General features: G+C 41.2%; 1 protein-coding gene and 1 pseudogene across 4 annotated transcripts; one reads left to right on the forward strand and one right to left on the reverse strand.

Annotated features, from left to right (window-relative positions):
• Window positions 1–38: 38 nt before the first annotated feature.
• On the forward strand, window positions 39–24,018 carry LOC114052211 (zinc finger protein 785-like). 4 transcript variants are annotated; one of them, XM_027874712.1, is made up of 5 exons: window positions 39–3,002; window positions 3,279–3,381; window positions 15,868–15,940; window positions 20,945–21,061; window positions 22,020–24,018. In XM_027874712.1, exons 4-5 carry the CDS (start codon window positions 20,980–20,982, stop codon window positions 22,850–22,852), a joined length of 915 nt encoding a protein of 304 aa, XP_027730513.1. In that variant the 5' UTR covers window positions 39–3,002; window positions 3,279–3,381; window positions 15,868–15,940; window positions 20,945–20,979; the 3' UTR covers window positions 22,853–24,018. The 4 variants fall into 4 exon arrangements, with proteins under 4 accessions (XP_027730513.1, XP_027730511.1, XP_027730510.1 ...); XM_027874710.1 differs by having other exon boundaries at window positions 3,307–3,381; XM_027874709.1 differs by having other exon boundaries at window positions 39–3,381.
• LOC114052164 lies at window positions 18,764–20,261 on the reverse strand (annotated as a pseudogene).
• Window positions 24,019–24,789: the final 771 nt, after the last annotated feature.

A 24,789-nucleotide genomic window follows, 5' to 3' on the forward strand; every position in this document is an offset into this window, starting at 1 on the left:
CCAAGGTCACACGGCTTGTAAGTATTATGTGTCTGAGGCCGGATTTGAACTTATGTCCTCTTGAATCCAGGGCCGGTGCTTTATCCGCTGCGCCACCTAGCTGTCCCCATCTATGCCTTATCTAAGACAAATAGCACAGGGCCAAGCGCAGATATCTGAGACACTCCACTAAACACCTGCCAAATTGACATTGAACTATTAATGACTACTATTTGAATCTGAACAGTCAACCATTTCCGCCAAACTGACCTTAAAAGACTCTTTATATAAATTTTTTTCAAAAGCTTTTGATGACTTCCTGACATATGTAGGATGATGTCCAAACATTTTAGCATGTCATTCAATTGAATTCAGCTAAATTTTTTTTATAACTATAAGCACTGGGGGACGTGGTTCTCCCAGTGGAATAACCTTGTCCATCATTAACATACTGAAACCAGTACAAAGCCATATTTTTACTGTGACTCTACTTCTAAGGAAACAAAGTGTTTAACTGGCCATCCACTGGCAATATAGACTTACATAGGTTGGCCTGGGGTTCCCCAGTGCACTACTCATGAAGTTAGATGCCTTTGCACCCCAAGAGTAACAGTCAGCAAGGAAAACAGCTCCAAAGGACAGAACATCAGAAAGCCTGATGGGTGAAAATCATTCTTTGCTCTTTTAAAAGTGACGCTAGAATTCATTACCAATCAGGACCCTTATGGTTATTCTTCATGGTAGTTAAGCTTGGGGTTATTCAGCTTTGCACATAAAGCTCAGTTTGGAAATATACAGTTTAACAGATGTTATATTGGGAGGTTGCCACATACAGAAGAGGAAACTGACTTGCTCTAGGTCACCCAGTTATCAGCTGGAGATGTATAAACTATCATTATAGTAATAATTTTAAATTTCTGGAACATAAACAAACTCTAAACAGGATGAGGCTATTTTTTTTTTTTAGAAAAGAGCAGTCCTCCAGGTAAGACCTTGAGAAACATACTTGCAAAATTTTTGAGATCTAATCACAGAGATTGTATTTTACAAGAACAAAATTATCCCTCAATTATCCCTCAGATCTTGGAGGAAAAGGTGTGTGTATGGGGAAGGGGACGTATACAAAGTGAAAAGAAACTTAGCTATTACAAGTTCAGAATCTGGCCACACTGACTTTTATCTTAAAAAAAAAAAAAAAGGAAATATTTAAGGAGTTAAAGGACTTGAAATAATTGGTAAATGGGTCCTACAGAGACTTGAAAATAGACAAATTAGAGGGAAAACTCACAGAGACCATCATCATCATTATTATCATCATCATAGCTAGCATCTATAAACTACTTTAAGGTTTATACATGGTCGTCTCATTTTATCCTCACAACAACCTGAAGACATAGATGTCTATCTTTACCAATGGTTCCCCATTTTAAAGATGAGGAAACCGAGGCAAACCAGCCAAGTGACTTGTTCACGGTCGCATAGCCAGTAAATATCCGAGACCAGATTTGAGCTCAGGTCTTACTGACTCCAGGTCCAGCTATCCACTGAGCCCCCTTGCTTGCAAATGGTTGTGTATATAAGAAAGGGAAAAAAAAACCCTACAATGTTTTAAGTATCTTACCTGGACTGTTTTTGAGAAGGAATTGTGGTTCTTCTGGGTTTGAAAGAAGGTTGATTTTTTTTTTTGTTCCCTGTTGCCTAGCAACAGTATCTGCTTTCTGAGAACCAACCTAGGTAAGTACAGAGAGGCTCAGCATCTCTAGTTTTGCTACTTGGTGATCCACTCTTTGGCTATAGCAACTTATGAGACAAAGAAATACACAAAACAGCTCATAGCCATTGTCCACTGTGAGGACAGTGGCAGAGTGGTAGAAAATAAGTTAGAAATACCACAATTTTTAGACTATCTACAAACTTCAACTTACAGCTGTTGGTTTTCTCTGAGACCCTTATCCAATGATAGTGAGTATGAATGTACCATTCACTGGAGTCTTGAAGTTCTCAGCAAAAACAAAAGCAGAAGAAAGAAGCCACAGCTAAATGGGAACAATGGCTCATAGGTACTCCTTAGACAGACAAATAAAAGAGTTCATCTAAAGGCAACAAGAAACATTTCATGGGACATTTGGTCATCTTATACTTCAGTGTAAGTAGTACTCGTGATAAGTATTTGGGGAAAAAAACCATGGTGAAAATAATCGCAGCATATTTACCATCAGTTGCAGAAAGATGTAGAGAACTCTGAAGAACTTGGTAAGATCCTCCAAATTCAATCAGTTTATACTTTGATTGTTGTTGTCAAAGGATATTAAAGAAGCATATGGTGTGTGTGAGAAGGCTGCAATGTATAACAAATGAAAAACTTCAAAGAAGGGGAGTAAAAGATGATCTCTGGGAATGTATGAAAGAAAAAAGATGTGCTAGTCATGTGGTAAGGATTAAGGATGAGAAATGAACAGCCCTCCTGCTCCACCGTGGACATATCAGAAGAAAGCAAGGAAGGACCCCTGGAGTGTTAGATGCCTACTAAGTGAGATTGGTGAAGACCCCTCATAAAATTTAAACTTAAATAAGTAAAATAAAGTAAAGACCCCTAATAATAATATATGTGCATATGTGTGCCCAGGTCAGGAAGCTTGTAAATAGTCTGGATGGATATGTTCAAATTGTTGCAAAAATAATCACCACCACAAATTATTCCAGGATCTGAAATGAACAAAAACAGGATGTACTAAGAGGATACTTGAAGGAGTGGAAGGCAGGTGCAACCTATGTAATGATTCTGTAATTTCCTCTGCTGTTGCTGGGGTAGTTTTTTTTTTTTTTTTTTTTTTTTTTCCGTGTTTAGATTCTGCCCTCTGAAGCCCAGCCAATGGGTTAAGAGGTAGGGGCTAGGGAGGAGTTGCGGATGACACCACCTGCGGTCTTACAAAGAACTGCCTTTCAGTGTGAGTCGCCCTTTCTCAAGATCGAAATAAAATCTTTTCTACTTTCTACCTGGAGAAGCATTTGAATTAATTTGGGTAAGGGTCTTCGCTGTCCCACACACTACCATCCCCAAGATATGGCAAAACATGGACAAAAGCTGTACAGGAAGGACGTGTATGGATTTTGATCCGCTTGGTTGAAGGAGCATCCAAATTGATGTAATCTTAGATTGAACTGAGTACCAGTCCTAGTACAACTCACCTTACTTGAGTGTTACTGACAAATGTGTATATTTACACATGAAAGTTTCCATGATTCTAAACCCCAGTGATTTCACCCTTCTCTATATTGTTTTTTGCGTCAATACTCAGTACCAGAAATTCTTGGTTATCTGCCCAGATACAGACTAGATGGCTGCTGAAATCACTGAAAATTCCGAGAATCTGTGATCCGAGAATGTCTGTACATTTGGCGGTGAGTACAAATTGAATAATGATCGTTTGTTTTTTTGTTTTTTTGTTTTTTTGCTTTGGGTTCTGTATCCTGTTAACTCTGACAACAGGCGCTCCATCTTTGGTTAGGGCTTTCTCCATTAGTTAGGATTCATCTTCCAAGTGTGGTGTCCTGTCATTGGGCGGGACTGTTAGAAACAGATGAAGTCAGGCGGCATTCATGTTTAATGTGGGCCAGAAGCATAAAAACACTCCACGTGGTCCAGCCATAGCTAAGCAAATATGAAAGGTGTGGGCCCACAAAGAACTCGAGGGATGGGAAGTCTTTCCAGGCTCCTGCTTGGTTACTGCAAAAGCCACGAGGTCACATGTGCCCAGCCTCTCTAGCCCAAGTCATCCTTCTGAAAAACACCTTTGCCATTGGGTCAGTTACAGAGGATTCAGCAACCTGCGCGCTATAAAAAGCCACTCTCGCTTTCGAGGGCTGCTTGCAGAGCTCGAGACGTGGGCAGGGCTGTTCTCTGGAGCCCCAACTCCCGAAAGAAACGTCGCAGGTGTCCCCAGGCGCACAGGGGAGGCAGCGAGGGGGTGCAGGGCGGGGGTGGGGGTGGGGGGGGGCGGCCAGAGGATGCGCCGCTGACAACTACTGCTAGTGAACAAGTAAGCCAAAAAAAAAAACCACAAACCATCTTCTTATTTACTCACCTAGACTTGGGCCTTACACTTTTCTAAGGTTTGTTTTTTTCCTTAAAAAGATCAGATATTCGGGTGCCCATAACCTTGTTATTAAATGATCTTCAGACCTACTCCAAAAAATAAAGTATCTTTGGCAGCTGGCTAGTCCCTCTGGATTCTGAACTTTATGTCTATTCTCCCTGCCTCTTCTGTGAATGAGCTAGCCTGCTGGCCTCTATATTCCCTTCTGGCAAGGCTGCATTTTAATTTTAATCCCTTCCATTCTCTACTAAATATCGGCAGCTTGGTGAACAGTGGATAGAACATAGAACTTGGAGTAAGAAGTCCAGAGTTTAAATGGAGTCTGAGATACTACTAGCCATGTGATCCCAGTAAAGTCACTTAACCTCTCTGTGCCTCAGTTTCCACATCTGCAAAATGGGGATAATAATAGCACCTTCTTTCCAGGTTTGTTGTGAGGATCAAATGAGATAATTGTAAAGTTCTTTGCATACCTTAAAGTGACATGTAAATGCTACCTCATCATTATTATATGAGATATTTGTAAAGCATTTTGAAGACCTTAAAGTATTATGTAATGTATTTATATAGCATATAGTATATATAAATATATATTATACATAAAGTAATATATAATGTATTTTATAAAGTATTATATAATCATAACTACTATAATTATAATGTGATTTTTTTTTTCTTCCCATGAGATAAAGTGAATTGCAACAGTCAGTTCTAAAACACAAGGGCATGCAACAAATCGTTTTTTAAAAGATCTCTTAACTTGTTGTCTTTAAGTACCCTTTCTTTCTCAGGGGCACCTCAGCCCCTTTTAACACTTGACAGTGGAGCACCTCATCTGGATTCTAACACGGCATTCCCAAGTGTGCTTTCTGAGGAAGTGGAAATGACACACACAAAAACAAAGGTGGTAAAATTGGTTGTACTAGACTAAGTATGCATAGGGGAGGTGTCTTGTACTAGGTGACATCATTTTAAAGAGGGAAGTCAATTCTCAAGTAATCTGATGGGAAAGACACCAAAGGAGTGCAGAAAAGTTTCAGACCCTCTTGCTACCCAAAAAGAACATCAATAACTCTTCATTGATATGCCCACATTCCCTTCTATATAAAACTTTCGTAAGAATGATCTAAACCTGCATTGAGGACCTCAGAAAGGAACAGAGAGACTTTCATTAGCAGTATTCTACAGCAGTTCACATCTTTACCATCACACAACTGACTAAAAGAATGTAGAGAATACAAGTTCCTACTTCACTTATTTGTTGATTTTTAAAAGCATTTGATATAGTAGAGAAAAATGCTTCCTTAAAGATTTTCAATAAAGTATCTCCCTTTGACCCAGCAATAGCACTTCTAGGGCTATATCCCAAAGAGATCATACAAATGGGAAAAAGACCCACATGTACAAAAATATTTATAGCAGCTCTTTTTGTGGTGGCAAAGAATTGGAAATTGAGAGGATGGCCATCAATTGGGGAATGGCTGAACAAGTTGTGGTATGTGAACGTAATGGAATACCATTGTCCTATAAGAAATGATGAACAGACAGACTTCAGAAAAACCTGGAAAAACTTGTATGGTTTGATGCTGAATGAAATGAGCAGAACCAAGAGAACGCTGTACACAATAACAGCCACATTGTTCGATGACTAATGTTGATAGACTTAGCCCTTCTCAGCAATACAAGGATCTAAGACATCTCCAAAGGCATTGTGATGGAAAATGCTATCCACATCCAAAGAAAGAACTATGGAGTTTGAATGCAGATGGAAGCATACTATTTGCTATTTTTTTTCTTCTGTTCTGTTTTGTTTCCTCTTTCTAGTGGTTCCTCTTATTAGCTCTAATTCTTACTTACAACATCACTAATGTGAAAATATGTTTAATAGGAATGTATATGTATAGTCTATATCAGATTGTGCACTGTCTTGGGGAGGGTGGTGGGGAGGGAGGGGGAGAAAAATCTTAAACTCAAAAACATATGGAAGTGATTGTTGATAAATCAAAATAAATTAATTTTAAAAAAGAAAGTTTTAAAAATTAATTGGGAAATATGTAATGAAATAAACAAAAATGCATTTTTAAAAAAATTTAAAAAATTTTAAAAAACAAAAAAAAATAAAGTATCTCCCCATGGACATGTCAAAATTATGCAGAATTCCTCCAAAGGTATAACAGATAACCTTGTTTAATAACACTCCAATCATTAATAATAAGGCAGGAATAAAACAGGCAGATGCATGCTTTGCCAAAAGTATTTGCTATTGTCATACAGGACAATGGTTGCATGTAACTTTCCTATAAACCAGGGATTCTTAATCTGGATTCTCAGCACTTCATTTTATAATATTCTGATAACTATATTTCAATATAATTGGTTTCCTTTGTTCCTATATATTTTATTTTATGCAGCTAAAAACACTATTCTTAGAGGGGTCCATAGGCCTCACCAGACTGCCCAAGATCTCCATAACACAAAAAGGTTAATAACTCTTATTATAGATGGTGAGGTCCTTCAGGTGCTTCCATTTGTTGGTGACATGCTGATTTAAGGAAGGCTCAGTACACGTTAGTCTCCTAAATGAGATCCACAATCATTTAAAAGGGTTCATTCTCACTCAGTAAAGGAAAAATCAAATAGATGAAGTTTATTGTCCAAACTACAGTATATAGTTGGATGAACAATATATAGAGCTTGTAAATAAAGAAGAGACCCTGGAAATGGACCCAGAATATAATAGGAAGAGGAGAGTGGATTCATTTGCTTTTAGAGAATTGCAAAGTTAGCTTAATGACCCCAACCTTTGCCCTGAAATAAAGGCATGTTTTTAAATTTTTTAATTAATTTATTAAAAATATCAAGCTTGAGGGCAGCTAGGTGGTGCAGTAGATAGAGCTGCAGCCTTGGAGTCAGGAGGACCTGAGTTCAAATATGATCTCATACACTTGACACTTACTAGCTGTGTGACTTGGGCAAGTCACTTAACCCCGATTGCCTCACCAAAAATTAAAAAAAATTTCTTTTAAATCAAGCTTTTTGTTTTCTCCTATCTACCTGCACAGTCTTCCACTTCAGAAACAAAGAACTCTAATAACAAATAATCATGGCCAAGCAAAATATATTGGCCATGTCAAAATATGTGTGTTTCATTCTGCATAATTAGTCCATCCCCTCTGTCAGGAGATAGGTAGCATTATTCATCATGGGTCCACTGAAATCATGGTTGATCATCTTTCTTATAGTTAAAATAGTATATAAATAATGCAGTATTTATGTAGTTTTATATATATAGATATATATATAATATATCATCTTTCAAAGTTATTTGGTTTTGCCGAATTGCTTTTATGGTGTGAATTGAGTTGTTTTCCTGGTTCTCACTTCCCTCTTCATCAGTTCATATAAGTTTTCCCAGACTTCTCTGAAACCATTCCTTATATCACTTCTTACTGCAAAATAGTATTCTGTTACATTCAAATGAACAAGTATTCAGCCGTTCCCCAGTGGATGGGCACCTTCTTGATATTCAGTTCTTTGCCACTACAAAAAGCTGCCAAAAACACAATTTTTTCTCCTTTCTTTGATATCTTTGTACATATAAGATCAATAGTGGTACAGATAGGTCAAAGTGCAGGCAGTTTAGCAACTTTTGGGGAGCAGTTCTAAATTGCTTTCTAGAAAGGCTCAACAAATTCCCAGCTCCCCCAAAAGAGCATAAACATCCTTGTCTTCCTACAGTCCCTCCAACATCTGTCATTTTCCTTTTTTTGCAAGGGTGTGTTGTTGGAAGACCAATGACATCAGGAGGGTGTGTCTTGACTTGTAAGTGAATTGGATTTAAGTGAGGCAGAGCTGTGCAAAGTCCTCAGCCTTACTCTGTCCTCCAAAGTCATCAGTGTCCAGTGGCAAGACATAGGTCAGGATGACCAGGAATTGGCCCAGGATGCAGTGGGAGACCTTGGCCTAAAAGCTAAGGTCTTTCCTAGTTCTCAGTTTGTCTGAAGCAACACCCATTCAGTGATTTAAGGTTAAGGTATAAGATGGTACTTCAAGCACCGTCTTTTTAACATCAGTATTCTTCCAATCATGTTATATAGGAAAGTACAGTCTTTTGAGAATAAAACAAGTATATTACACTTGTTTGAAATGGAAAAGACCCGTCTGGTAGGAATAAGTAGTAATTAAAGGATGTAATTTATAATCATATATAAGATCAATAGGCTAGTCATGTGACAGTAATAATAACTAGAATTCATATGGTGCCTTAAGGTTTGCAAAGCACTTTACAAATACCTCATTTTATCCTCACAACAACCCTGGGAGGTAGGTGCTATTATCCCCATTTTACAAATGAGGAAACTGAGGCAGACAGAAATTAAATGACTTCCCCAGAGTCACTCTTACCCTGTAAGAGCCTAAGGATTTGAACTCAGGTCTTCCTGATTCTAAGCTCAGGGTTCTATCCACCATGGTATTCCACTGGCAGCCTCATTGCCAAAAAAGATCAAAGAAAGGTCTCTAGCTCATTGGGTGGACTCCTTGGGACAAACTTATGGAAAGACATGGATGAGAGTCTCACAGGATGTGTAGGTATGGATGAGTTGAAATGGACATCCCTGGAAGGCATAACAGCATCCATAAAATCAAAGATCCAGTGGCATGTTGGAATGAGCCTTTACCCATTCATGAGCACCAGGCCTCCAGACTGCTAGGACTGCTTGATGCCACTTAAGTCTACCTTGCTTGAGCCCAAATCCCTTCCCCTTTCAATTCAATTTGATATAAGTTTATCAAGCACCCACTATGTGTAGAAAGATGTGTTGGCACTACTAGGTCTGTATCCCAAAGAGATTTAACGAAAAAATGAAATGGACCTCTATGTACAAAATTATTTATAGCAGCTCTTTTTTATGGTGGTGAGGAATTGGAAATTGAGGGGATGTCCATCAGTTGGGGAATGACTGAACAAGTTGTTGGATATGATTGTGATGGAATACTATTGTGCTAGAAGAAATGATGAGCAGGATGCTCTTAGAAAAACCTGGAAAGACTTACATGAACTGATACAAAGTGAAATATGCAGAACCAGAAGAACGATATACACAATAACACCAATATATGATGATCAACTGTGAATAACTTAGCTATTCTCAGCAATACAATGACCCAAGACAATTCTGAAGGACTTATGATAAAAAAAAATGTGTTGGGGGCTTAGAGGGCTGGGGGGGATGAATGAGGTACAAACTACTTTAAAGTGTTCTTTTTGGGAGATCCTGAATAGCCACTGGAGTTGAGGCCAAAGGTAAAATCAGGAATAAAGTCAGGTAGTGTTGGTATGTCTTCTGTTTTTATATTACCATTTCCAAATATATCCTTTCTCCAGTGAGCTACTCTTGATAGCCATTCATCTTTTACTTTAGAAACAAATGTATCCTATACCATGTCAATGGTTCCCTACTACCTCAAGAAGCAAATATAATCTCCTCTCTTTGACCTTTAGAGCTCTTCACAACCTGGCCCTTTCCTAATTTTCCTCTTGTTACATTTTACTCTTCTCACCCTCTTCAATCTGCCCAAACTGGCTTTCACACTCAGGATCTATCTCCCATCTCCTTGGCACCCAATGTCCTCCCATGCTCAGAATGCATCCCCTCTTCACCTCCACCTCCAACTCCCTAGTTTCCTTCAAGACCATGTTGCCCCTGGACTTTGATGACTCTGGAAAAAAGAGTTAGGCTGAGGACTTTGTGCAACTTTGTCTCACTTAAATCCAATTCACACACAAGTCAAGACCTCTCCCCGAGATGTAATTGATCTTCTTTGAAAACAAAGGATAAACAACAACAATACACACACCTCACAACTCAGCTCATGTAACAACTTCTTGACAAATCTTCTGGTTCCCCCAGACTGCTAGTATACACTATCCCCAAACTACCCTGGATTCATTTTGTACATGTGATATAAATACTTACATATGTACATGTCTCCCGCATTAGAATATGATGGGTGTTTCTTTTTTTTTTCTTAGAGGGGGCAAGAGTACCTGGCACATAGTAAAATCCTTGTTGATTGATTTTTAATTGATGATATCTGTACATGAACTTAGTGTAGATGTGAGAGATCAAGCCCAGACAGAAAGGATTTAAGCCTTGTTCTGATTCATATCCTGCATAGGTCAATGATAGGCAATGTGGCATTATGGATAAAACCTGATCTCAGAGTCAAAGTTAATATCCTGCCTCTCACACATACTGGAGTGTGACCCTGAACAAATCACTGAACCTCTCATTGTCATAAGCAATTTTTTTTCCAAAAAATTTTTTTGGGGAGAGGCAATCTAGGTTAAATGACTTGCCTAGGGTCAAACAGCTAGTAAAGTGTCTGAGGTCACATTTGAACTCAGATCTTTCTGACTCCAGGCCCAGTGCTCTTTTGGCTGAGCCACCTAGTTACCCTAAGCAACTCTCTTAAGAATATGAATTGCCAGGGCCGCTAGGTGGCGCAGTGGATAGAGCACTGGCCCTGGAGTCAGGTGGACCTGAGTTCAAATCCAGCCTCAGACACTTGACACTTACTAGCTGTGTGATCCTGGGCAAGTCACTTAACCCCATTGCCTAGCCAAAAAAAAAAAAAAAATATGAATTGCAGGACATCTTCCAAGGTGGGCACAGTAAAGTTTACCATACCTATGAAACCACAGGTCTATATCAAAAAGATAAGCATTTGTTATATACCTATCCCTAAAGTCAAGGCCTCAACTAGCTAATGTTCTATTGAAGGGAAACAACACATGCCCCATGATCCATGATACTGGCTTCCTTGTTGTTCCTCCAACGCTACACTCCATCTCTCAGCTGGACACATTATCACTGGCTGTCCCCCATACCTCAAACTCTCTCACTCCTCATCTCTACCCCCTACCCCTCCCAACCCACTTCCTTCAAGCCTCAGCTAAAGTCCCACCTTCTGCAAGAAGCCCAGTGTCAAGTAAGCTGAATTTTTTTATTTCTTCATAGATAACAATTCCCAGGATCCATGGCCAAAATAGATAATATTTCCCACAAATTGTGGTTGAAAACAACTTTTACTGTGATTGCGCAGTGAGATATAGGGGTGACATGATGTAATGGTTACTACACTTGCCATGTACTAGGTCATGATGATATTGCTGAAGTTAACCTGTTAGCTTAATGTTGGCAAATTGCCTTCTTTGTGTGCCTCTCTATAAATCAAGAGAGCACTGGTCAGTGAGTTGGGATTTGTGGGATTTTGAGAATGCATAGGGAAATGCAGGTGTATCTACCTCAACCAGCCCCCGTTGAGGCTTGGGGAGATTTAGGGGAGTGCATAAGCTGGAAGGCTGTGCCTGTCTCAACTGACCCCATCGAAACATGGGGGTAGCTGCTTCCTCTTCTCACCTGCCCCTGTGAGAATGGTGATTAGGGGATACTGAAGGAGTTGGTGCTCCCATTATCAGCAACTCCTTTGAGAAGACTAGACTAGAATAAAGGAAACTTATTTTAACCCCTCCAAAGCTGTCTTCCTGTCCCGGACCAACCTAGAGAGACCCCAGAGAGTGACTCTGGTGTTGTTACTTGTGTTACACCCAGCCTCTTTAATCTTAGTTCCTTTGCTCTGAGATTATCTCCAATTTATTCTGTGTGTCTGTATGTATGCACATATATATATATATATATACATGCATATTCTGTGTGTATCTTTATCTATATTCATCTTCTTTCTATATAGTTGCTCATGTTATCTTCCCTGTTAAGATTGTGAGCTCTAGGGGCAGCTAGGTGGCGCAGTGGCTAGAGCACCAACCCTGGAGTCTGGAGGACCTGAGTTGAAATTTGCTCTCAGACCAGACACTTGACACTTATTAGCTGTGTGACCCTGGGTAAGTCACTTAACCCCAATTGCCTCGAGAAAAAAAAAAAGATTATGAGCTCTCAGGGGCAGGGATTGTCTTTTACCTTTCCTCTTTTCCCAATGCTTTGCACAGTGCCTGACACATAGTAGGTACTTAATAAATGCTTGTTGACTGACTGCTACACAGAGAAGTAAATACAAAGCAATCAGGGTGGGGACAGTTTGATAGAAGGCGGCACTTGAGCTTAGTGTTCTAGGCAGCTATGATTCCAATAGACTGAGGTATTCCAGATATGGAGACAAGAGATGGAAGGCCATGTACATCAGGGAGGCCAGTTTGGCTGAAATGTAAAATGCATGTGGAGGAGTAATGAGAGATGAGTCTGGAAAAATTGGTTGAAGTTCAATAGTGAATGATTTTACGAGGAAAAATGGAAAGAGTTTGGAATTTTTTAATTAACTTAATTATTAATTTAACTTAAATATACAATAAGAAAAGAAAAAGAAACATATAAACTTAAATCCTAAAACTTAAAAAGAAAATAAGAAAAGAAAATAGCATTGCCATGTGCACAGCAGAATGTAAGCGAGGATCCTTCAAATTATACGATAAACTTCCATTTCAAGAAAGCTTATATAATAAATATGACACATTGTGTTCCAAGCTGTCCATCTTTTCTTTGCTTCTTTATAAGGTTTCTTTTGTTCTCTGCTGTGCACTTTTTACTTTGTTCTTTAACCTCCCCCTTTCCTTCCCCCCCCAAGAAGGCTACAACTAAGCTCTGATATATTTGTGTATGTGTATAGGTATATGTATATATGCATATACATATATACAGACATACATAACATACATATACACATACATATATGCATACATAAAAACACAGATTCACACACTTACATACACATACATATACTTAGATATCTATAATCATATTCTTATATAGATATATACATTCACATGCATCTATGTAACACCATACCATACTTGTTTGTCCTCTGTTTCTCTGAGGGTGGATAATGTCTTCCTTCATAGGTCCAAGTCTTTCCCTATTTTTCTAAGTCCACCAACTCATTGTTTCCTATACCGCAGCAATATTTCAACCTTATACTGTCTAGTTATTTTAAATAGTCTACAGCAATATTGATTAATATTGCTGACATATAGTGTAGTTTCCCTATTTTTCTCTTCTGGTTAAATCTATTTTGTTTTTTTTGTTTTGTTTTGTTTATTTTTTATTAATTTATTTTTAGTTTTCAACATTCACTTCCATAAGCTTTTGAGTTTTAAATTTTCCTCCCCTAGCTCCTCAAGATGGCACACAATCTGATATAGGCTATAAATATACATTCCGATGAAACATATTTTCATGTTGTAAGGAATAATTAGAACCAATAGGAGGAACCACAAGAAAGAAGAAACAAAATAAAACTAAACAGAAGGGAAAAAAGAGCAAATAATATTCTTCCATTTTCATTCAAACTCCATAGTTCTTTCTTTGGATGTGGAACACATTTACCATCATGAGACTTCTGGAGATGTCTTAGATCCTTGCAGTGCTGAAAAGGGCTAAGTCTATCAAAGTTAGTCATCGAGCTATGTGGCTGTTACTGAGTACAGTGTTCTCCTGGTTCTTCTCACTTCACTCAGCATCAATCCATACAAGTTTTTCCAGGTTTTTCTGAAGTCTGCCTGCTCATCATTTCTTATAGCACAATAGTATTCCATTACATTCATATACCACAACTTGTTCAGCCATTCTCCAATTGATGCACATCCTCTCAATTTCCAATTCTTTGCCACTACAAAAAGAGCTGCTATAAATATTTTTGTACTTGCGGGTCTTTTCCCCATTTCTGTGATCTCTTTGGGATACAGCCCTAGAAATGCTATTGCTGAGTCAAAAGGTATGCACATTTTTATAGCCCTTTGGGCATGGTTCCAAATTGTTCTCCAAAATGGTTAGATCATTTCACAACTCTACTAATAATGCATTAGTGTTCCAATTTTCCCACATCTTCTCCAACATTTATTATTTTCCTGTTTTCTCATGTTGGCCAATCTGATAGGTGTGATATTGTATCTCAGAGTTGTTTTGATTTGCATTTCTCTAATCAATAGTGATTTAGAGCATTTTTTCACATGACTATGGATGGCTTTAATTTCTTCATCTGAGAACTGCCTGTTCATATCCTTTAACCATTTATCAATTGGGAATAACTTATATTCTTATAAATTTGACTTAATTCTCTATATATTTTAGAAATGAAACCCTTATCGGAAACATTTGTTATATGATTAAATCTATTTTAGCTTTAACTTTTTCTGAGATCATGATTACTACCCCTGCTTTTTTTTCCTAATAAATTCTACTCCTCATCTTTATTCTATGTTTGTGTGTATCTCCTATTTCCTATCCTTCCTGATTCCTCTACTTTACCAGATACCTTGCCTTACCACCCTCCAGCAAAGATCCCTCTCTTATCCTCTTCCTCTCACCCTAAAATCCCTCCTTTATCGTTTCTCCCCTCCCTACACCCTAAGCCTTTTATTTCTACTTCCTCTGTCAGCTCTTCCTCTGGCACCTCATTTGTATAAGATAATTACTCTTTTCATCTTTTCCTAGACCATTTGGTTTTTAGTATCATATCATATTTAACTCTACCCTAATCTTTCTTTTGAACTACCCAATTACTGACAATCTTAGACATACAATTTATATTTCCTCATATAAAAAGTGAACAGTCTGTCCTTATTGAGTCTCTTGTAATTAGTCTTTGATGGTTGCCTTATATTTCAGAAGGAACATGAAACCAGTGAATCTTCTTGATTTTGGGGGGTTGATATGGTCAGACCCATGCTTTAGGACCGTCAATCTCATAGCTATTGGGAAGTTGGGATAGAGCGGTTACACCAGGTTCCCAAACTTATTTGGCCTACTGCCCCTTTTAAAAAGAATTACTCAGTGCCCCCCTGCAAATCTATTTCTTTAACCCTTTAACGTTTTTTAAAAATTTGCATCATTTCAAAAAAATATAAAATATTTTTAAATGACACATCTTAAATTTAATAATTTATTGTAAATTTGTGTTTTTTCCCCTGCATTGAAATTTTGATCATGCAATATTATGTCTTGTAACTGTGTAGTATCAATATTGTGCCATATAACTGTATAGTACTGTATTGTAAACAAGTCATTACACACCCATATTCCTGCTGACACATGATGGACTTCCTGATGATTCGAGACATGCTCGCCTGCCAACACTTACTTGTTAAGACCTATCATCAGACTTGACGACTGATTGGCTATAACTTTAACTCTGTCATACAACAGATGAAACGTGTACTAACGGTTTTTCAGAGTTTTCTTATCTTCTCTACTTTCCTTGTGCTTCCACTGCCCCCTTATTCTTATTTAATGCCCCACAGTTGCACCAGAGGCTACTACCCCCACATCATACAAGTGCCCCCCCCCTCCACCAAGGTATCCTTCACTGTGGTAACCTATGGAGCATAGACACAAGAAAACCAGTTAGGAGATACTGCAATAGTCCAGCAAAGAGTTTGTAAAATCCTAGATGGGGGTGGTAGAGTGGTGTGAGAAGAGGATGGATATGAAAGGGCGAATGAATCTGTGTGAAACATGGCAACTAATTGGACATAAGGGATCCAAAGAGGGTGAAGAGCTGAGGATGATTACTAGGATACAAATCAGAGTGAACAAAAGAATGGTGGATAGGGCGGTTGCAGAAGGGAAGGGATTTTGGGGGAAAAGATGATGAATATCTATTATAGACCTTTTAAGTTTGAGATACCTAGACTGAGATGTCTGAATTGGAATACATATAAGCAATCCCAATATTTTTTTTTAAAGCTTGTTAACTTATTAATTCAATTATTTTTCAGGATCCTTCCATTCTGGGACCAGGATGTGAAGGGCTTTAAAGGCCAAACAAGGAAGTTTGCACTGATTCTAGGGGTAAGAGACATAAACTAAAACTTCTTGAGTAGAGGAATGATATGGGCTTTGGGAATATCATTTTGTCTGTGGAGAGGATTTGGAAAGGGGAGAGACTTGCCCTCAAGAAGCTTGTGTTCTATGGGGAAAGGGGGATGTGCACATGTTAATATTAATAATAGTGGTAGAAGGGGGCAGCTAGGTGGCACAGTGGATAGAGCACCGGCCCTGAAGTCAGGAGTACCTGAGTTCAAATCTGGCCTCAGACCAAACACTTGACACTTACTAGCTGTGTGACCCTGGGCAAGTCACTTAACCCCAATTGTCTAAAGAAAAACAAACAAAAAAAAATAATAGTGGTAGAAGCTAACATTTATACAGTGTTTACCATATGCTAGTCACTGTGCTAAGTGGTTTAGGATTATTATCTATAGACCTCTCCCCAAACCATTTTGAATGGCCAAGATCTGAGAAAGGCCTGAAACCTGGATTGGCCAATCAGGAGAGACATTTTGGCCCACTCTGGGCTTAACTTACCATAATGCTTTGCATGCTCTGGCATAACAGACATGCCTAGCTTTACTCTCAGAGTGAACTAAGAATGCCCCTTCCTGTGTCAACAACTACAAGGCCAGATGAAGCTGACCAGGAGTATTCTTCTGTTTATGACTACTAAGGACAAGGTGCCTAGGACCCGACACTTTCTTGAATAGTGGGACTTCTCTTCTCATGGTATTTTATGGACATATGCTATGTTATGTCCTGTTAATGGTAAAAGAAACAGGATGTTTGCATCCTGGTTGTATAATTTTTTTGTGTGTGTGTGTGAGGCAATTGGGGTTAAGTGACTTGCCCAGAGTCACACAACTAAGCGAGTGTTATGTGTCTGAGGTCACATTTGAACTCAGGTTCTCCTGACTCCAGGCCTGGTGCTCGCTCCACTGCACCACCTAGCTGCCCCCTGGATCTATAATTTCAATGGACACTTTGACATTCTCTTATCTTACTGTATTTACAATCTCGCCACTTAAGAAATTCCTCCTTCATATCATAGTTAGCACATACGGAGACTATAATTTTGGCTGACATGGGCATCCTGAGCCAGGGAGGGAGGGGTGAGAGGGAATTGCTCTGAAGTTATAAGGTCGGCTTTGTCTGTCTTGGCTCATTTGCATAGTGAGCTCCCATGCCTATCTCTATATGTAGGTTTGGCAAGCTTTGAGAAAAATTATGCAGCCTAATTTTGTGTGTCTTTTTAAGAATGAACTTAGAAATAGTTGCCATATCTCATTTTAGTTTTACAACAACCCTGGGAGGGGGGTGCTATTATCCCCATTTTGTAAATGAGGAGACTGAGGCAGGCAAAAAGTACAGTGATTTTCCAGGGTCACATGGCTAGAAAGGGTCCGAGTCTGGATTTGAACTCAGTTCTTCCTGACTTTAGGCCAGGGGCTCTACTCACAGAGGCACCTTGCTGCCCCTAATTTGTGCAAAACACACGGGAAGCCATGTTGGAAGCGGGGCAGACACAAGGCTAGTGTGAAAGGCAGGGCATGGGCAGGGATGGCGAAGGAACGGAGTGCAAACACCCTACAAGCAAGCCTTGAACTCAGAGCGCTCAGGGTCAAAGTAATGTCCGTTTTTGTTTTTTTTTTTGCCAGCAATATATATTTATTGTTGTTCATGACTAGTCAAAAAGCTCACAAGGTTCATTATCAGACTAAAACAATGTTAAAGTACAGCCACAGATTCAAAACATCATTTAGAGACATGGAGTGAAAAAAGACAGTTACAATAACACACAAAGGAACCCAGTCATATAGGTGCTCACTGTATTTTGCTACAAATGTAGGAAGCATCAAGCTACAGAGGTTTCAAGATACATAACACCCTGAAAATATATCTTAAGCATAAAAACTGCACTCAAGTTGCAAATACAAGGTTTTTTTTAAACATGTGATCTGAGCTCAAAGCAATGAAATAATGCACGCCAATGATTTTCACATCAGTTTAACTCACACTGGAACAACCACCATAAAAATGATTTTTTTTTCCTTTTTTGGTGATGAAGAACTGATTAAACTCAGCTGCACAAACTCAGCAGTTGCAAAAGTCAACAGCATGGACAATGCATTACATCTAAAAGGAAATCTGCAGTGGACCTGCTTCATCCTGGGCGTAAAATAGTTTAAGAATCATAATTTACCATTCTCCAACAAGAAGTTAAGCCAGAGCTGAGTGAAGTGAGCAGAACACAATACACAGCAGAGCACAATTGTACACAATAACAGCCACGTTGCATGATGACTAATATTAGTAAACTTAACCCTTCCTGGCAATACAAGGATCTAAGACATCTCCAGAGGCCTTGTGATGGAAAATGCTATCCACATCCAAAGAAAGAACTATGGAAGCCGAATTGCTAATTTTTTCTCTTCTGTTGAGTTTTGTTTCCTCTGATGGTTCCTCCTACTGATTTTAATTTCTACTTACAACATCACTAATGTGAAAATATGTTTAATATGAATGTAAATGTATAGCCTATATCAGATTATGCTCCGTCCTGGGGAGGGTGGTGGGGAGGAAGGGGGAGAAAAATTTTAAACTCAAAAGCATATGGAAGTGATTATTGATAAATCAAAATAAATTTAAAAAAAAAGAAATTAAGCCAGTAGAAACAAAAGGTGGCACAGTGGATAGAGCACTGGCCCTGAAGTCAGGAGGACCTGAGTTCAAGTCCGGCCTCAGACCAAACACTTGACACACTAGCTGTGTGACCCTGGGCAAGTCACTTAACCCCAATTGCCTAAAAAAAATAAAATAAGGTAATGTCCGTTTTTTTTCTTCTTTTTTTTTTTTTGGTGTGAAAAAAGTTTACTGTGGACAAAAAAGGGAAGGATGGAGGGCAAAGGAAAGTGATGGATGTGTGAGGACCACAGCATCCCCCTCAAGAGCTGGAGCAGGCTGAGTGGAGGCAAGGGGTGCCCGAAGGGCTCTCCACGTTGCCCGAAGGGTCTGCGCTGCCCAGGGTTTCTGGGCAGGGGGAGGGCAGGTTGGCCTCGGTCAGCAGGGCTGCGTCCTCCCAGGAGCCAGAACCATCACTGGTCTCCTGATCTGGCCCCTCTTCGTTAAGAGGCTGCACTTCAGGCCCTTTCTCCTCTGGTGGCTGACTCCCTGGCCCCAGGACAGCTTCGTCATCCTGCGATTTCTCTGGGAACCTGGTTCGCTCGGCTCGGCCTCTTGGCCCCAGCCCTGGCCGTCTGGCGGGGACCCTTCTCTGACCTTTGGCCCGGGAACCATCCTTATCTCGGTTCATCACCCGCAAGGTGTGGCGGTGCCTGGACCAGACGCTGCCCCACAGCCACTGCAAGTAGCTTAAGAGCACAATGACGCTGAAGAAGATCAAGTTGCTGGCAATGCCAATGACAGCCGAGGTGATGGGGAAATTGTAGAGCAGATACCGGAGCCCCGTAAAGTGGGCGTGGATCTGGAGCTGGGCCCCATAGAGCTGAATGCGGTTGCTGTGGATCTCAATCACTGCACCTGTGGTTGGCGTGTACGCGTCCTCCCTGTAGTCTGCATACAATTCCACCTCCAGGAGCTGCTTTTGCTCTGCAAAGCCAGATAAGAAGAGGCCCGAGAAGACGATGGTGTCCAGCAGTCGCAGCAGCGTTGAACGGTAATGCAGCATGGCGGAACGGGCAGAAGAGGAAATGACTCGTCCGCCTCGGGTGTAGCAAGCAATGGTGACCATGAACATGCCCAACTCCTGGTTCACCGGGGACTCGGGCATCTCCAGCTCCAGGGAAATTCGATATGGCTGTCCATACATCAACACCCGATCACGTCCACCTTGAACCAGGGAGACATTGGCAACAGGAAAGGAGCAGAGAACAGGCCCGGCAGAACCACAGTCTGTCTTGTAAGAAATGTGGACTGGGCTGCGGTGGCTGACCGTGGGCATGTAGGAATAGTAGAAGGAGCCATAAAGGAAGGCAGATGCCCAGAGGAGGAGAAGGATGGTGCAGAACAAAACTCCCAACTGCAGCAGCAGCCTCCGGGTTCGGCCCACCACCATTTGGCCCATCTCCTGGGCCCGCAGCAGGGCTGGCACTGGGTCACTGGCTATGGGGAGAGCAGGGCAGGGGGCAGTCAGGACCTGCCTAGGCCCAGGTGTCAGACCGCCTTGTCCAATTTGCTCTGTCACCAGGACGCTGCCCCTGGCCGAGGAACAACACAGGCAGCAGTTTCTAACCGGGTCACCATGGAAACCACGCCCGGCCGCCTCCGCTGCCGCCACCGCCTCCTTCGTCACTCCGTAATGACCGTTTTTCGAGAAGGTTTAATGACCCACTATTCGCTTCTCCTGCAGTACTCCTACCTCCCGCTTTCAAACGGAAGGTGCCAATATTATTCCAAATAATTATTGCAGCCCTGCACTCGCGGAGCCTAAAAACGTCCTGAAACGCACGCCAGCCAACTCCTCCGATCCAAACAGCACGTGGTGAGCTACGGCCACCGTACTTAAAGGCTGAAGAAGGGAATTTCAGGGCATTGAAGCAGGTCCGCGGCCATGTTGGAAAAGGGCGCTCTTCAGAGACTAGGGAGAACCTTAGTCTTAAGTAGGGGCGATGAAGCCAGTGCGCAGCCAAGTTTTCTGAGGGCACTAAACGACTTCCGGCGCCTCACATCCTGGCAGTGCTCATGTGACCAACCCCGAACGGCTTCTTTGGACTCTAGCGGGGCGGACCATGAGCGGGCCCGGGCGGGAGGCGAGGGGCCCCATGAGCTTCGCCGATGTGGCCGTGTACTTCTCCGCGGAGGAGTGGGGACGGCTGCGCCCCGCGCAGAGGGCCCTGTACAGGGACGTCATGCGGGAGACCTACGGCCACCTGGGCGCGCTGGGTGAGGGGAGCGGACGGGGCGGGCCGGGGCGGGCTGGGGCGGGGGCGGGGCAGGGGCGCACGCCCATTGGGTGTGTCTTGCCCTCCACTGTGAGCTCCCAACTTTCTGTTCACGTTCTAGGTTTCCCAGGCCCCAAACCTGCCCTCATCTGCTGGATGGATGAAGAGACAGAGGTCTGGGGTCCGGATGCCCAGGACCCCGAGGAGGCGGGGGAAAGAGGAACGGTAAATATAGGAGGTGAGATGATAATCTAGCCTAATACACGCATGTTTTTCCTTGGTAAACCCTAGAAAAGCCTATCTCCCACCCAGAGTTGTCCTATTTAAGAGCCTTTGAAGTCTTCCAGCACCAGAGTAGTGTTTCTTCTCCACACTAGCTAGTTTGGGGAGAATAAATTCCTTATTTCTGGGTTGTGCAGAACTCAGCCTCTGTCCTTTGACCCTAAAATAATTCAGGTATCCTTGTTCAGTCATGTCCAACTCTTCCTTGACCTCATATGGGGTTTGCCATTTTCTTTCCAGCTCATTTTACAGATGAGGAATTGAGGCTAACAAGGCTAAGTGACTTTCTCAGGGTCACACAGCTAGTAAGCGTCTGAGACTGAATTTGAACTCAGGAGATGAGTCTTTCTCACTCGAGGTTCAGCACTCTAGTCACTGAGCCCCCAAGCTGCCCCTTAAGGTTCCTAAGGCCTGCCATTCTCAATTATCTTCCTACTTCCTAATAGTTATTGTGTGTTATACTAGTGTGTCAATGAATGATTAGATTAAGGTTTGATGAGCTATTTCTTTTCCTGAATGCAGGGCCACAATGAATCCTAACACTTTTATCAATTTAGAAACTTTACAATTAATATGAATATTAATTGACTAAGCAATTAACATTATAATATTCACTTGTGTTACAGCTGAACCTCTGTAGTCTTTCTGAACCTAGACTGGCTATATGGTGACTGGGTTATTCCTAAAAAATCCACAAGCACACCTGCAGACATCAAACTAGTTACAGATAGTTAATCCCCTTTAATTATCCTGAGTATATGAGTCCCATGTCAGTTTCTATGAATTCAGCCATTCCCCATGTCTCACTTAGGAGATCTGTTTCTTGCCGTATTTGACATAGGAGTTATTGGACAAAGTCTGACAGTTCTGAGTTCTAGAATCTCTCTCTTTTTTTTTTTTCATTTTTCTAATAGGAGTCAGGAACAGGGCTGAGAAGTGGAAGAGAGAAGGGCCTGGAGTCCAGGAAGCTGATGAAGCACATAGGAAGAACAGTCAGTCAGTTGAGGCTCTGCCAGGCCCACACCAAGAACAAGGAAACTCTTCTTGCACTGACTGTGGCAAGACTTTGCATAAACACTCTATCACTGCACTCCACCAATGTAATCCCAACCGAAAGCGGTCATATGTGTGTCCTGATTGTGGACGCCACTTTGCTTATCCCTATTTACTAGTCAGCCACCAGCGAATGCATTCTGGGGAGCGTCCCTATCCTTGTAATCAGTGTGAGGCACGATTCTTCCAAAAGAAGTACCTAGTCCAACACCAGCTAATCCACACAGGTGAGAAACCCTACACGTGCCCTGAATGTGGACGCTGTTTCAGACAGAGAAGGTCCCTAGTCATCCATCAGCGGCGCACACACACAGGTGAGAAGCCCTATTCCTGTCCTGACTGCAAGCGCCAATTTGTCTATCCCTACCAACTGGCTACTCATCGTCGTACTCACACAGGGGAGAAACCATACTCCTGTGCTGAGTGTGGCTGCCGATTCACATATTCTTCCTTACTGATAAGCCACAGACGTATTCACTCTGATGAAAGGCCCTTTCCCTGCCCTGAGTGTGGCAAGCGGTTCAAACGGAAGTATGCCCTTGAAGCACACCAGTGGATCCATCGTTCTGGCGCTGAGATTTGGAGAAGCATGCCATCAGCAAGACAGTCTGCAGCAGAATCCTCTGACCAGGGTGCCCGGGATCCCCCTGTGCACTGCCGTTATTACCCAGATATATTCCAGGAATGTGGGTGAAGGAATCTGGGAGAGACCTGAAGAAGCTCACACCACTAGCTTGTATCTTCTCTATGAAGTACGAGGTCAGGCCATCTGTGTGTTGGGAGGGAGTGATAAGAGCTCAGGGTTTAAAGAGTCAAGAGGTCTGGTAGAACTGCTGTGAGGAGTGTTACAGAAACAGAAGGAGATGGGTTAAAGGACTGATGATCTCCATTAGGAGTTTAAGTTGGACAGCTACTAGAACAGATCTAGTTCTGCTGGATTAAGGTTGAGACTCCAGCCTTTCTTGGTACCCTGCTCAGTGCCAAAGTGTTTTGGAATCAAGAAGGGAGTTAAGTGTAGGTTCTACCCCTGGGGCTCTCAATGTAAGAACAAGACAAGAAGGCAACACTCCCTCCCCTACAATTTTGCCCAAACTGGACACAGGTTTGATTTTCTTTTATAAGGCATTGCCTTATGAAAAACTTGATAGGTGGTGTCCCACTCAGACATGGGAATGCTTTGTGGCCAGTGAGCCTTTTAGATGATCCATTCACTCACCCCATAAAATAGAATGACTCTAGGCAGCTGGCTAGTCACCTTGAAGTTTAAATATAAAATCTCTGGTTCCTACCAGTGTGTGTCCTGCTGGTATCCATGTCCCATTCTAGAAAAGATGCTCCATATATTATCTACCAAATTTATGTTACTCTAAAAGGGAAAATGTCCATTGTTTTATGGCAGAGGCCTAAGACACAGTCTCTTCTTTTTACCCTAATTTCTGTCCCTCTGTTTTCCTTCAGTTCAAGACCTGAGTATTAAGACTGGAGAGTGGGGTGCCCCATGTGTAGGGTAGCTATATAGTACTGTCATCCTCACTGTAGTACATTTTCTTCCACTGGGACAAATAGAATTTTAGCTGATTCAGGCCTGCCATGGAAACAGACTTCTTTATTAATAGATCTCTTTACTTTTATCTCCAGTTACAAGCAACTCACAAGGCTCTTTTAATTTGTAACACAATTGTTCCATCACTATACTGACCTTCTTTCTCATGGCAGGAACATGTAAATGTCTTTCTATTTTTTTGCTTATCCTTCTGACCTTTTATACAGATGTTTCTCTGTTCTTGCTCAGTTTTGTAAAAAGCTTTCTAGACTGTCCCTTACAAGTGCCTTATTCATAATTGTCTTGACTATTAAATTATTTTGTCTATGTGAGATATCAGACTCTACTTTGTTTCTTTTGACAAAAAACGTGTTACCTGTTTGCACAAAGAATTATTTTAAATAAGTGATAGGGTCTTAATTCACGACCCGTAACTCACAGTGAAAAGGTGTCCTACCAAGTCCTCTGAAAACAAACTGAGCTTCAATAATTTTCCTTGGCATTTCCATGTTATGCAAAGTTCTGTCCAGCTCATGCAGTTTGTTTACATATTTATCTTAAGGCCTAGTTCCCTAAGCCATGGATTTGTCTGATCTCAGATTCTTTATAAATTTGCTTTCTATTGGCCGTATTTCACTGGTAGGTATACAGAGGATTTGGAATTACCTGGGATTGAATCCCCACTTTGGCACCTATCCGTGTGGCCTTGGTCAGGTATTTTAATCTATCTGGGCCTCAGTTTCTTCATCCGAAAAATATGAGGCTTGGACTGAATGACCCTTAAGGTTCGTTGCTGTTCTGAGTTTGTTATCTTACACGGAGTAAGCATTTCCTCTAAGCCATTTTTCTTTGGGTATACCTTCCTCATCTTTATGCATCCTTCCCTTCTCAGAGGCACCCCTGTATCTTTTCTACACGACTGGCATATTTCTTTGAATTTCATTTCCCTAAAACCCTCATTAGTACCTTGTAGCAAATTCCAAAGCTGGGATTTTGGTATTCCCCTTTTATTCATTTCAAGCATTTATTAGGCATCTATCGTTGTATTTTAGAAATATATATATAAAATCATACAGCACACTGTTGTG

This window comes from Vombatus ursinus, unplaced genomic scaffold (assembly GCF_900497805.2).
Source record: "Vombatus ursinus unplaced genomic scaffold, bare-nosed wombat genome assembly UNPS02014807.1, whole genome shotgun sequence".
NCBI lineage: Eukaryota > Metazoa > Chordata > Mammalia > Diprotodontia > Vombatidae > Vombatus > Vombatus ursinus.